General features: G+C 41.4%; 1 protein-coding gene across 3 annotated transcripts in view; it reads left to right on the top strand.

Annotated features, from left to right (window-relative positions):
• Positions 1-13,483, top strand: part of LOC103147801 (nuclear receptor coactivator 3-like) — a 69,932-nt gene extending 56,449 nt beyond the window's left edge. The window contains exons 11-23 of one of the 3 annotated variants that reach the window (XM_016678774.1): positions 823-1,361; positions 2,552-3,618; positions 3,703-3,835; positions 4,940-5,098; positions 5,879-6,106; positions 6,532-6,637; positions 7,105-7,276; positions 7,586-7,912; positions 8,679-8,777; positions 8,955-9,207; positions 9,387-9,564; positions 10,116-10,308; positions 11,035-13,483. In XM_016678774.1, the coding sequence (XP_016534260.1) occupies positions 823-1,361; positions 2,552-3,618; positions 3,703-3,835; positions 4,940-5,098; positions 5,879-6,106; positions 6,532-6,637; positions 7,105-7,276; positions 7,586-7,912; positions 8,679-8,777; positions 8,955-9,207; positions 9,387-9,564; positions 10,116-10,308; positions 11,035-11,046 (3,466 nt within the window). In that variant the 3' untranslated portion in view covers positions 11,047-13,483. Of the gene's footprint in view, positions 1-822; positions 1,362-2,551; positions 3,619-3,702; positions 3,836-4,939; positions 5,099-5,878; positions 6,107-6,531; positions 6,638-7,104; positions 7,277-7,585; positions 7,913-8,678; positions 8,778-8,951; positions 9,208-9,386; positions 9,565-10,115; positions 10,309-11,034 lie in introns of all 3 variants that reach the window. The other 2 variants (XM_016678775.1, XM_016678772.1) reach the window with 2 other exon arrangements.
• The last annotated feature ends 419 nt before the right edge of the window (positions 13,484-13,902 follow it).

Genomic DNA, 13,902 nt, shown 5'->3' on the forward strand with positions numbered 1-13,902 from the left:
ATATATTTTTGGACAAAATGTACTTTTAGGATTTTGTTTGCTATGCTGGACTTTTTACTTTGACTTGAGTAATTTTAATATGATGTGTCGCTCTTCTTACTTGATTAAAGTTTCTCCCTCTTTGAGTAACTTCACTTCATGACGAACAAGATCGTTTTAACCAAAAATTTACCGGACACAGACGCACACCTGCAGATTTTGTTAGTTTCATAGACTTTATATTGAAAAAAAATTGATTTAGAAAAATATTTTGTTTGCCTGAATTTTGTTACAAGACATTTCAACTTCAAATATGGGGGAAATGTTTTGCGCCACCTTGGTGAAACATATAAAAAATAAACTGCAATAAACCTTCTTTCAAATGGTTCAGAGTGCAATCAGGAATACTAAATATAGTTTAAAAATAAATATGAAGGCATAATGTGGCTCACAGCACCAATCATAGACTGTTAAGATAAATGTTTGAGTATGACTAGTTGGCAACACTTTTTTTGTGATTGTTTTTATCATGAAGTCTCATTCATAAATAATGACACTTTTAATGCAAGTTTCAAAGTAACATTGTCATTATTTAATGAACAATTCAAAGTTGACCCTTTTCATGCAACTTCTAATGCAGCTTTACATTAAAATGGTTATAATTTGCAGAATTCATGGTAACATCATAAGCATTTGTGTTTATGTCATGTGTCATGGCAGTGTTATTCACACTCCCTCAAATAAATGTTACCGAATAGTTTTGAAATACTTGGTGCTTAACCTCAATGTTCTCACGGTTTTCCCATTTATCCAAACTTTTTTTTTGCTGTTTTTCCAACGTAGGGAACCCAATGGCTACCGCCCGGCACCAGGCGGCAACATAATGCCCAACAACATGAGGCAACAAGGAATGGGTAGCGCCAACATGAACCCCCAGATGAGCGTGAATGCAGGCGGCGGGATGGTGATGGGAGGAATGGGCGGCATGAACCGGGGCTTCGGCATGAGCGAGCAGAGCCACATGGGCCACATGGGTCCGATGGGAGGCGGCTCCGTGTACGGAGGCAACGGCGGAGGAGGAAGTGGTGGCGGAGGCCTGGGCAGCCGCATGATGCAGATGAATCAGATGAACCAGATGAATCAGGTGGGGCACATGAATCAGATGAGTCAGATGGGTCCCATGAATCACCCCGGGCCGGGCATGCAGCAGCACCCACAGCAGCAGCAGCCCCCGTTCCAGAGCGCCGGAGGCTTCGGGCTCAGCGGGATGAACAGTCCGTCAGGGAGCCCCAGGATGGGCGGCCCCCACCAGCAGGGACTGCTGATGTCCCCCCGGAACCGGGGAAGCCCGAAGATGGGGGCCAACCAGTTCTCACCTGGAGGTAGGATTTTTTTTTTTTTTTACTGATTTAATTTTATCTCTTTAGTTTGGACTGGAAATAAAATAAGAATCAGACGGAAACAATTTTTTATTTTATTTTATTTTATCCTTCCAAACAATTTCTTCCCCACACTTGTAAGGATTTATACTGATGATGATTAAAATGACATTTCTCCATCACTCCTCTAACATTTTAACCTGTAATATGGGAAAATGTCTGGTTCACCTATAACTAGTACTTTTTCCATTAATATTAAGCGATAATTGTTGACTTAAAGTGATTTTGGACTGGAAGTAAAATAAGATACAGGCAGAAGTTCACTTTTTTAAACTGATTTTCATGCATTAGTCAGATCCTGAAGGATTTTTTATATGAATTATTCTCTCAGGTCATAAATACTAATAACAAGTAACAAATAACCTTTCATTTTACACTGAATATTAAAAATGTCATAATCTACCAACAACCTAAAATTTGAATGCAGTAAACTTGAAAAAGGAAGAATTTTCACTGCAAAAACAAAATCTTACCAAGTATTATTGGTCTATTTTCTATTGCAAATATTGTGTTACACTGGAAATATGATAAAACTAACGTACAAGTAACATTTTAGCAAGAAACATGAGCTTGTTTTAAGTCAATAATTCCTTAATATTGATGAAAAAGTATAGTTATCAGTGAAATAATCTCCCAGCAGAACAAGACATATTTCCCATGTCGTCAACTTTCAAAAGTCTTTTTTTGTTGTTGTTGTTGTTTTTTTGCCAAAATCCCTTTTGGCAAAAAAAAATCACTTAGGCCATTATTTTAGGAATGTGACAATATTATAAGTTAAAGTTTGAGGAAAACGAACAATAAAATGATAAACTAATAACATTGATGTATTTAATATTTGTAATCAAAATTAAAATAATTCAGAAAGCTAAAACTTGACTTGAAGTTGATATTGAAAACCCTTTCCACACCCGCAGTTTATCAAATTTATCAGCTTAGAACATTATAAATATTATTAAGATACAAAAATAAACAACACTGGTCTTGACATTGAACCGTGGGGAACCTCATAAACAACCTCCAAACAAATTATTTTGGTCATTTAAACGTGTTTAAATTTCACTAGAAACAGTTTTACCATCATTAAACATGATTTTTTTCTTTGATAGTGCATTAACCTGCATCTCTCTCTGCAGGAATGCACTCTCCCATGAGCGGCCTCGGCGGTGGAGGAGGAGCAGGAGGAAACACCTGCTCCTTCTCCAGCAGCTCTCTGAATGCTCTCCAGGCCATCAGCGAGGGAGTCGGGAGCTCGCTCCCCTCCACTCTGACGTCGCCCTCAGCAGCCCACAAACCAGACAGCTCTCCCAGCATCCATTCCTCCTCCCAGCCCAGTCATCAAGCTAAACCAGGACAAGATGGCTCCAAAAGTCCGGCCGGCGGCCTGGGGCCCGGACCCGGAGACCACCACCTCCCGGTGCACCACCATCACCAGCAGCATCCTCAGGCGGAGAGTTCTGCAGAACGACCGGACAGCCAGGCAGCTATAGCAGCTAAGGAGTGTGGCGAAGCGAGCGGCGATGCGGGGACGGCGGGCGCCGACCCGCCTCGGAGGCTGCCGGACAGCAAAGGACACAAGAAGCTGCTGCAGCTGTTGACTTCCCCAACCGAGGAGCTTGGGATCAGTGGAAGCGGACCTACGGGGCCCGCCGGACCCCCTCCACTGAGCAGCAGCGGCGCTCCAGCGGGGTTGGACAGCAAGGAAGCCACCGGCGGGATGACCAGCCCTTCCTCCACAGGTGTCTCCTCTTCTTCCTCCGCCAGCGGCGGCGTGGGGCTGGTGGCCGGCCCGGGCGGCGCATCGGCCTCGGCTCACTACACTGGGTCACTGCAGGAGAAGCACAAGATTCTCCACAAGCTTCTTCAGAACGGCAACACTCCGGATGAAGTCGCGAAGATCACAGCGGAGGCGACGGGGAAAGTGACGCTCGGAGGCCAGGAGGGCGGCGAAGGTGCAGCTGGAAGCTCGGCGGCCGGGTCGGGCCCCGGGTTGATCGCGGACCCCAAACAGGAGCAGCACAGCCCAAAAAAGGAAAAGACCCACGCTCTCCTCCATTATCTCCTCAACAAGGACGACTCCAAAGAACAAGCGGATGTGAAGCCCAAAGTTGAAGATCTAGAAGGGAAAGGTCTTCCTGGAGCCGGCGGCGGCCCTGCGGCGGAGCATGCCGAGAGCAAGATCAAATCAGAACCTCCTGATGATGTAAGAGCATATCTCTATTAAATGATGAGGACTTTTATTGATATTTACAAAAATAAAAACAACTGCTCCATTTTTAAAATGTAGTTGCACAACCTGGAGTCTATTCTGGGCGATCTCAGGGGTTCAAGCTCCGACTTTTACCCCGATCAGACCGGAGGTGCCGGGGCAAACAACGCAGGAAACAAACCACAGGGGTGCCTTGATGACGGCCTGCAGGGTAAGCGGTTCAAGCACTAAATAACTATGAGAAGTGACAGTTTCACACAGGGTGGGTGTTGTAACATCACATGTGATGATATCAAAACAAAATGCCACTGAAACTGCATCTGGCACCATCAGAGGCTGTCTTTTCGGATCGCTTTCTTCCTAAAGCAAATGTCATGTCTTTCTCAGTCGTGTCTTTTTGAAGCTGGTACTTTTATACCCATAAAACTGAAAAAACAGATTTAACATAAATTGAAAGAGACAACTAGCCCTGTTCTCTGGTTTATAATCGGTCCTACTCGATTACAGCATTTTAGTTTGAGAAAATTCTTGTTTGCAGATGTACATGTAATGTTGAAATGTGTTTTAAAATTGCATTGCTACTCAGTTTATGGTACAGAAAATTAATTATGTCTTCCTTATTTGTATAAATAAGTGTGTGTAAATGCAGCGGTGTTAAAATGAGAGTGAGTGCATGTCATGTATATACGCCGTAAGTATTCATATCCTTCTTTTTTTGCCATGTTATATAAACAAACCCCAATTCATTTTTACATTTTATTGGAATTTTATTGCTTCAAATCACAATCAGTTGTGTTAATCACCCAACAGTGGAAGAAAAATGACACATTTTGTCAGTCTTTTATTTATAAAAGTCTCAAAAAGTGAGGCTTCAAATAAATTTCCAACTGTATAGAGGAATGTCATCCCACACCATAATGCTGCCACCACCGTGTAGTGGGGATGATGTGTTCAGAGTCAGATGCGTTAGTTGTAAATCCTGCTTTAGTTGGCTCAGTTATTTTCAGGCAGTTAATTTTATATGATTTCATTCTAGCGAGGTTTAAATCCACATTTTAAGACTTTTTCTAATTTCTAAAAACATTCGAAAGCTGTTTAGTATTTACCTTCCACTTGGCAATTATGTATTACTTTTCTAGTTTATCTCCTATAAAAACAATAGAAAAGACCAACGTATTTAGTTTTAAGGTGAAAAAAATTGCAAGGATTAGTAATTCTTTTGTAATTACGATGTTGTATGTGTGTAATATATAAGCAAGGCACGGTTTTTCTGAAAAGGTTTTTTTCTCTCTTTTTTTTTGCTTGCTCTGTCCAGGGAGTCCAGTAATGGGTCCAGGCCCTCGAGGGCCCTTCCAGAGGACCATGTCCATGGATGGGAAGCCACTGGGTGGACCTGGAGGAGCTGTAAGACGTCCAATGCTCATCAAGCAGGAGAACATGATGGGCAGCCCAGACAGCTTCCCAGGAAACATGGGTGTGTGTCTCTGCAGATTTCCTCTTTATTGTCTCTTTGCCTCTCTCTCTATCTGCTCTCGGATTCAATTAACTTGTAATCAACCACACACAAACAGTCTTTTATTAATAAAAATCTGAAAAAGTGTGGGTTCAAATAGATCTCCAATCATTTTGGGATAAGTCATAGCCCAGCATGATACTGGAACTCCAAATCCTAATACAGTTGGACCTACAGATCAATGATTACAACTAGGGACGCAAAAACGATTTATTGTTGTAGATTGATGGCCAACCAGCAGAGGGCAGCGCTGGTCATTCTTAAGCACAGCCAGTTGATACAGAAATAAAGATGGCAGGGAAATAGCCAAGCTGGAAAACTTCAAGCTGTGTCAAATTTTCAAACAAAAGTTACTGGTGTGTTACGAAGGCGAGGATGTGATGGCAAAAAAAACATAGTAGAGAAAACTTAAGTGGTGAAAAAGAAACATGATGCCAATAAGCAAGGTTGATTGTGAGTTAAATAATGCACTTCATGGAGTGAAGTTTTAACATTTTTTTCAAGAGCAACCACAGTCAATACTTCTGTTCATGGGGAATTAAGTGTGTCACATATTTGTCACATAGTTGCTTTCTGTTTTTATGGGAATATGGTCGGCCCTCTTGATACAAGAGAAAAGAAAATGGACGCTTATCAGTTAATCATCAGTCGATGGATAAGATCAGTCAATTTTAACTCATTGATTGATAACTTGCAATCCTAATTCCAACCAATGCTCTTCTGTCATTTGTGCATATCCAGGACCAATGAATAGAGGCGGAGGCCCCCAGAGGTCTCCCATGGGGGGCTCCGGGGACTGGAAGCCCCGTTCCAGCACCAGCCCTGTGAGTTCAGCAGGACATCCGTCCATGATGCGCCCAGGCATGGAGTACAACAACGGGAAGAGCGTGATGTCCGGACCCACGGTCAGCCGCTCCAACAGCGTGCCGGGCAACAGGTCGATGCTGCAGCAGCAGCTCATGGAAATGGGTACGCTGCTCAAACTGTTGCCTTGTGGTGATGCAAAGTAAAAAAAAATGAGAATCTGAGAGAGATTGAAATCTTGGTATCCAACCCAGTGGCTCAGTAGTAAAGATGCATTTCTGGGTACTGAAACTTTTTGGAAACCTTCAACGTTTATTTCATGTTGGTCAGAAACTGTTTCCACAGGTTAAAGGTGAACAATAGAGTAGGAAAATGAACAATAAAAGAGGGTGAAATTGTATTTCTAATTGATGCACAGGCTCCAATAATCCATTTATGAATCATTTAGTGTATCATGGTTTGAAAGTCCTACCGTTTTCTCTTTATTCTTGCATATTTTTGCAGAAATTTGACTTTTGTTGTAGAATCTCTACTATAACCTCTGCTTCTTGCTCACCATTAACTTCGTTTGTCTTTCTTTACTGGTTTAGGAGGTTCTTCTGATATGGGCATGGGTATGAGCCCCTTCAGCCAGCAGGGCCAGCCCAGCCAGTCCCCATCCTGGCACGAACCCATGATGAACATGGAGGGAAACAGGTCAGTGGATCGTTTATCATGAGCTGCGTTTCCATTGACCGTATAATTGGAAATATGAAAATAAATTTGCTTAATGGAAACACGGCAATTTTGAACACTAGGATGAGGTGGTTTATCAGCTGTGTCAAAATTTGTGTATTTCGCCAAACTGCAACTTTTTTCGCATCAACAACTACTACTGGCTACTATTACTACTGACAGAAATGACAAAGAAAATGACAGGAAGTGGTAGGAAGATACTGATTTGACATGTTTGAGCAAACTTATTCACATGTGACTTTAATTGTGTTTCTAATTTAATGAAAACACTGCAGTTACAAAATAATTTTTTTAATCTTTAGCACACTATTTTTAAAAAGAATTTAGCACAAATTTGTAATGTTTTAATGGAAGCTATAGTTTGCATTCACATCTAATTGACAGCCGTGATTCAAACCTTTGTCTTTTTTTCTGTTTGCATGATGCAGACGCCAGTTTGGCAACCCGTTAGATGACCTTCTGATCCCTCCCACTACCAGTGAGGGTCAGAGTGATGAGAGGGCGCTTCTGGACCAGCTGGATTCGCTGCTGAACAACACCGACGGCATCGCTCTGGAGGAGATAGACCGAGCTCTCGGTATCCCAGACCTTGTCAGCCAGGTAAGATGTCAGAAAGAGCCACACTCTGCAGCGTAGCGCTCCCTGAAAGTGCTGCAATGGGGGAGAAAAGATTATTTGTCATAGTGTGAGTCACGACAGACCGTCATATTAATTTTTGCATTCGATATTTCAGTCATGACTCAGTGTGTCCAGACTGTCGTCTCACTGAAGAGAGATAGATGAGCCTTAAGGAGTCCGTCTGTGCTGCTTAGAAAAAGGCAATTACCGAGCCGACCAGGCGGAGATGAATCAATTAAACTGAGAAGTTTGACAAACTTGTCTTTGTCCTCCTTGTCTTGTGTGCTGCAGACCCAGGGAGCAGAGCAGCAGCTGGAGCATTTTGGAGGACAGGACCCATCCATGCTGCTTGACCAAAAGCCTCTGTATGGAGCAGGCTATCCCGGACCCCCTGCTATGCCGATGCAGTCTGGCTACGGAGGGAACCCCATGCAGGGACAGGGCCAGCAGGCCGGGTTTGGGCCCATGCTCTCACCGATGGGCCAAGGCGGGAGCTTTCCCGGTATGGGTGGGATGGGCGGCATGGGGCATCCTAGAGCCAACATGATGCGACCCAGGATGATGAACGCCAACAAGCCCATGAGGCTGCAGCTGCAGCAGCGGCTTCAGGGACAGCAGGTAGGACGCCACGCTGAACATACGCACCAATCAGTTACAGCTTTGGGAGATTTCACTATAAGCTTGTTTTAATTTTTATTTTATTTATTGACTCCTACCATCTCATGTTCAAGGGGCTCGTTACAAAATAAGAAAACAATAATAGCTTTAAGCTGACATTCACAACGAACAATTTCTTTGCTAATTCTGGGTGTGAAAAAAGTAAGTGATCAGTAAGTATCAAGCTAAATGGTATTAAGTTTTGTTTTAAAAAACAGTGGAAATTTAAAATAGGTACATTGAAAAGAAATTAGGTGTCAGTCAGTCTGGAAAATGGTGCAATTAATTTAGATTATTATTCAGGTTTGAATAAGTAGGAAGAAGGAAAGTAGAGCTTGAAAAATGTTCATCTATTCATCCATCCGTTTGTCTGTTTGTCCATCCATGGTTTTATTTTTAAACAATAATTTAAATTGATTACTTTAAAGGCTGATAATTGTTTTGTTAAAAAAAAATTCCTGATTAAATCAGCAGACGTTTTTTTTAATTATCCAATGTACATGGTTATGCATTAAATTTTTGTTTTGTATTCTTGTATTTAGTTGTACCATCATGATTAGCTGCAACTATCCTGTCCCTGTATACTGTAATCTATTGCTTGATTTTAGAAAAAAAAAACCCAACATCTTTTACATTACTCTTTTGGACTAATTTATTGCCAGAAAGTATAAATATGTTATTTCCTCTATTTTCTAATGTTTATTTTTATTTTTTATTTTCTGTCAAGTTTATGAATCAGACACGGCAGGGCATGGCGATGAAGATGGAGAACCCAGGAGGAAACCCTGGCATGAGGCCTGGTATGCAGCCTGGCATGGGAGGACAGGTAGGTTATAAAATTACTTTTGGAATATCTCAAAAATAAAGACTATTTATGGTAATGTTACCAATAAATAGGATAAATACGATTTCCACATGACAAATGTCTCCTTCAAATGATTCAAACCAGAACATAACCAAAACATCAGAGTAAACACAATATTACATCTGCTCTGTGCAGCAGGGCTTCCTAAATGCTCAGATGATGGTTCAGCGTAACCGAGACGTTGTCAACTTGCACATGAGGAGGCAGCGCATGATGATGCTGATGCAACAGCAGCAGCAGCAGCAGCAGGCGGCAGCAGCTGCTGCAGCAGCTGCGGGGGGGTTCAGCCCGCCTCCGAACGTCACGGCTCCCGGGGGCATGGACAGCCCCATGGGGGGGCCAAACATGGGCCAGCCAGGACCGCAGCAGTTCGGCTACGGTGGGAGCTACGGTGAGTTTAGTGAATGCTGCTGCTCCCTTGTGGCGGATCTAAGCTGTGCAGCAAACTTTTGGTAAAACTAATTATTCACAGAGAACCTAATGAGGTTGAATGTTGTCTTTGGTGTCTGATGCTTGATATTTTCGGTGTGTAGAAGGAGAGAGCTGAAGGTTTAGGGTTTTTTTCAACAGGCATGACCCAGCAAGGTGACCCCTCTTTTGGCCCATCAGGTGGAAGTCCGCCTAATGCCATGATGCCAGGCCGTATGGGGCCTCAAAACCCCATGATGCAACAGCACTCACAGGGGGGACCTATGTACCCAGGCGCTGACATGAAAGGCTGGACACAGGGCAGCATGGGACGCAACAGGTACGACACCATCACTTATTTTAAAGTTTTCCTCATGTTTTTTCACTGATTAGTCCTGTAGACTTGGTTTGATTGGGGACCAAAGCTGCAACATTTGTTACATTTTCAGCTGGCTTAATTTCCCACTGCACTGTGTCAAACAAACCAAACCCTTTGGAAAAACCTGTTTAGCCCCTCACCTGTGCACCAGAAACCACCGAAGAAGACATGAGTGCAACTTCCTCCTTCACAAAATGTAAACAAAACGCGAGTAGCATCAGATTTGATCAGTTGTAGGATCAACTGATCAGAAAACCATAAGCCATTCCTCTGTCTATCGGCAGACTGAAGCGTTTGTTTTGCTTGTATTTACCCAGAATGCCCTTTGTTTCCTGCTTTCGGAGCAGTCTCTGGAGTTCACTGAGATCTAGGTTTGTAGGTGGATCAGAGTTCGACTGAGCACCTCCCCAATCAAACCGAACTGCAGTTTTACTAAAGCGAACTAAACATGGCTGGTGTGAATGCACCCCTAGTTAAAATCCTGTCTGTATTTATTTATTTTTTATCTCCAGTTCATACCCTCAGCAGCAGTTCGGGCCGCAGGCACCGCTGGGTCAGCAGCAGTTCGGGCAGCAGGGAAATCCCGGGCAGTACGGAGGCATGATGATGAACGGCGGCATGCCGGCCAGCGGAGGAGGCGGTCACATGGGACAGATGGGGATGAACCCCATGGTGATGGGCCGCATGCCTATGGGGCCTGATCAGGTATGTGCAAAGAGTGGGAGTCTCAATACTTAAAGGACATTATTTAATGTTTAGTCTGAGGATGGTTTACACATCTGAATGCATCTCAGGAGGATTTCAGCAAGAGGAGTGCCACAGGGCTCTATTGTTGTCCCCCTGCTCTTCATAACTAAAACATGCGAATAATACATTTTAATTTAAAATCCGTTTTTGCGTCACATACACTAAAAGTGACTAGAAAAACAATAAATCCTGCCTGGATAATATAATGATATTAACAAACACATTTCTGTTGTCACACAGGAGCAAATAAATAAATCTTATTTGTACTTTTAGTCTAATTCTGTTGTGAAGCTCCATGTCTCCATGACATGAAAAAACTGCTAAAACCTGCATTTGTAATTATATTTTTATTGAAAAACATTAGTTGGTTCACTATGATTTTCAGCCAAAGTGTTTGAAAGTTACTTGTTTTTCTGGAGACACTTGTTATTGATAGTTAAAAATGTCTTCTTGGTCTCAATCTTTCTTAACAAAGGGATCCATTTTATAAGCTTGGATTAAAAAACATTGTTCAAATATCTAATTTCTGTCTCCTTTTTTTTGCTACATCTCAGCATGACAATCATTTTTCTTCAGATACAGGAATCAATGATCTTTGCTGCTTTACAATGAACTCTGCGTGTTTCTCTTGGTGGGTTTCTCTTTAAATGCTCACGCTCTGCTCTCTTCCCCCTGATGATCCAGAAATACTGCTGATGGACACGCCAGAAGCTTTTGTCTCACTGTGATCTCCACCCAGATTTGGCAGACGGCTTCTGCGCTGCAGTGTGTGTGGAAATAAACCAGGCGTGTTATGATCCTCCGTGTAGCGCCACATTCCCACCAGACGGGGGAGTGAACTTCCCTCTGGAATGATGGCCAGTAATGTCAGCCACACCGCCGGAGGAGAAACAAGACAGACTGTCACATGAAAACACACAGCCTTCCTAAAAATCTGACAAACTGTTTATCCATCATGCACAGAGAGGCGGACATGAATTCAATGTTCCTCCCTTCCTGAGCAGTATATCAGTATATCCTTTCCTTGGACCAAACGGTGAAGCTACATTATATGGACAAATGTATTTAAACAGCCTCTGTTTTGTCGAATGTATCACGAAGCTATATTCAGATGTAAAAATGTCGATTCTGAACTTTCCATCCGCCATCGCTCTGCCGCTCCCGGCGGATCCCTGCAGACACGACCAGCAGCTAAAGAGCCGTCGGGTTGTGACGCTCACATGAATGTTATTAAGAAGTAGCACATCGTCTCGTCGTCCAGGATGCCGCTGAGTAGGATCGAACTAACCCGTTGGCTCGTTGCACTTTAAGGAAAGCCAACATCAAACGGATTGTGGCAATTTAGAGGCCTTTATTCATGAATTACTAAATAGCCTCAGAAATGTCCTCTTCTTTTTTTTTCTATTCACATTCTTTAAGATTGGGTCAACTTTGCAGGTTTTGCTCCTCAGAGGGAACCAGAGAAGAGTTGTGTTTATAAGAAGATGAATTAAGATTTTAAAATTGCTCCTAAAAGGGTAATTTTCCTTTTTGAAGTGATCTTTTTGCAATTTAATGATGACTATAAATTGAGGTATTTCTCAACAAGTTTAAATAAACCACTTCATGGCAACCATGCCGGTCCTGCACAACTCATGCAAAATGTGGATCCATCCTCGAGATTCCTTATAGAAATATATTTAAAAAAATTAAAACTACACATTCATCTAATAGAGATGCACAAAAAACCCAGACTGTTTTACACCTCACCAAGACAAATCAGTGGTGAGCCAGTCAGAAGCTAAAATCTGATCTTTTAAAGTTGTAAAGATAAAAAAAAGAAAGCTCAGAGCTGCAAATCCAGTCTAACTAAGCTAATTATCTTCACAGAAGTTTGATCCACTCACACTACAAAACAAAGTGCTAGATGATCGTATTGGACTCAAATATTGAGCAATAATCCTTCCTCCCGGTTTCCCTCTGAGGACAACACTGACGCACTGTTCACCCAAAGATCGGTACTGCAGTATTAAGCTCGATGTCTTGTTTGGAACATTTTATTCCTCTTTTCTGTAAATGTGATCTGTAAATATGCTTCAAATGTACTATATATAAATATATTTATGCTTTTCTAGCTCACATACTGTTTTTTGCACAGATTGTAAGGCTTAATATTTAAAGGTGTAATTTTCTTATTCCGTCATAGGTCAGCTCTTCTTTTCGATACATTAATTGGGAGGATAATGCCTGTTTTTTGGAAGCAGTACATGTATATTTCTTTGATATACTGCCATTTTCCCGCTGACTGGAAGCACTTTTTTTATTTCTAATAATCCTTAAACCGTGAACCCTCTTCCTATTTTCCTAGAATGTAGTCTGAAGCATACAGGTGCTAGTAGGTTGTTACGCTTTTTTAAATAAGTTATTTTTCTTTTAAAAAAAAAAAAATAATAAAAAAAACAATGAAATATGTCTATACAGCAAAAGAGGTGACACATGATTGTGTTGTTCTGTGGGCCCAGATCTCTTGCCAGTCAATCCTCTCCTGACGTGCTTCAAAAATCGTAGTTTTAACTCAAATTCAGGCTACAAAAGGAGGAATTTAGACCATAATTTCATCCATAATCTCTTTTGTTTTTTTTGTCTTGTTGAGGTTTTTGCTGAGGAATCTACCTTTGAACACACGCTCAGTCCAAAGATTTCTGTTTGTCATCCTGCAGTGCATAGAAACAGCTCAGTAGATTGTGTTTGTTTTCTTGTTGTTTTTTTTTACTGTTGCATTTAATGTAAGGGGAGCAAAAGTTGGATTCTGTATAGTTCCGGTTCTGCTGAGGTGATTTAAATCTTTGTCTTTCTGTGAACCTTACAGCCAGTTGATTTTTATGTGGTGCTTACATTCATTAAGAATGTCCTTTTGAGTTGGAGAAGAGGTTTTATCCATGATTTGTGTTATTTTCATGTCAAAACAACAGGCTGGAATTGAGGAAAAATAAATATTAAAAACAGGGAACGTTGCTCTTCTTTTGACGTCGCAGGAGCAAATCTGGAAAACACACGATCATGATCGCAGGATGTAAAATACTGTTGGGTTTTGTTTTCTTACCTTGTTTCTTGATGTTAATATTGATGTAAATACAAATTTATATTTAAACATTAAAATGTGTCTGGAGTGATTTTTTTTTCCCCCATAAAAAACCAAAATCTTACTAAATATTTTTGGTTTTGTTTCTACTGAAAATGTCTTAGTTCACTTGAAATAAGACAAAATTAACTCACAAGTAATTTTTCAGCAATAAAATAAAAATAGGAGCTTGTTTTAAGTCAATAATACCTTAATATTGATGAAAAGTACTAGATCCAATAGCAGATTATTTCACCATATTAAGGAATCATTGACATAAAGGGGACCTACTATGGAAATATTCACTTTTTGGATGTTTTTATCCTTCCTTTATGGTTTCTACTGCTTCTAAAAATGCCAAAGCACTTTAAAAAAAACCCAAGCCACTTTTTGGCAATAGGTTAATGTTTTTTTGCTGTCTGGAAAATGAGTAATTTCAAAATCCTCCTCAT

The sequence above is a fragment of the Poecilia formosa genome, unplaced genomic scaffold, assembly GCF_000485575.1.
Source record: "Poecilia formosa unplaced genomic scaffold, Poecilia_formosa-5.1.2 Scaffold190, whole genome shotgun sequence".
Classification (NCBI taxonomy): domain Eukaryota; kingdom Metazoa; phylum Chordata; class Actinopteri; order Cyprinodontiformes; family Poeciliidae; genus Poecilia; species Poecilia formosa.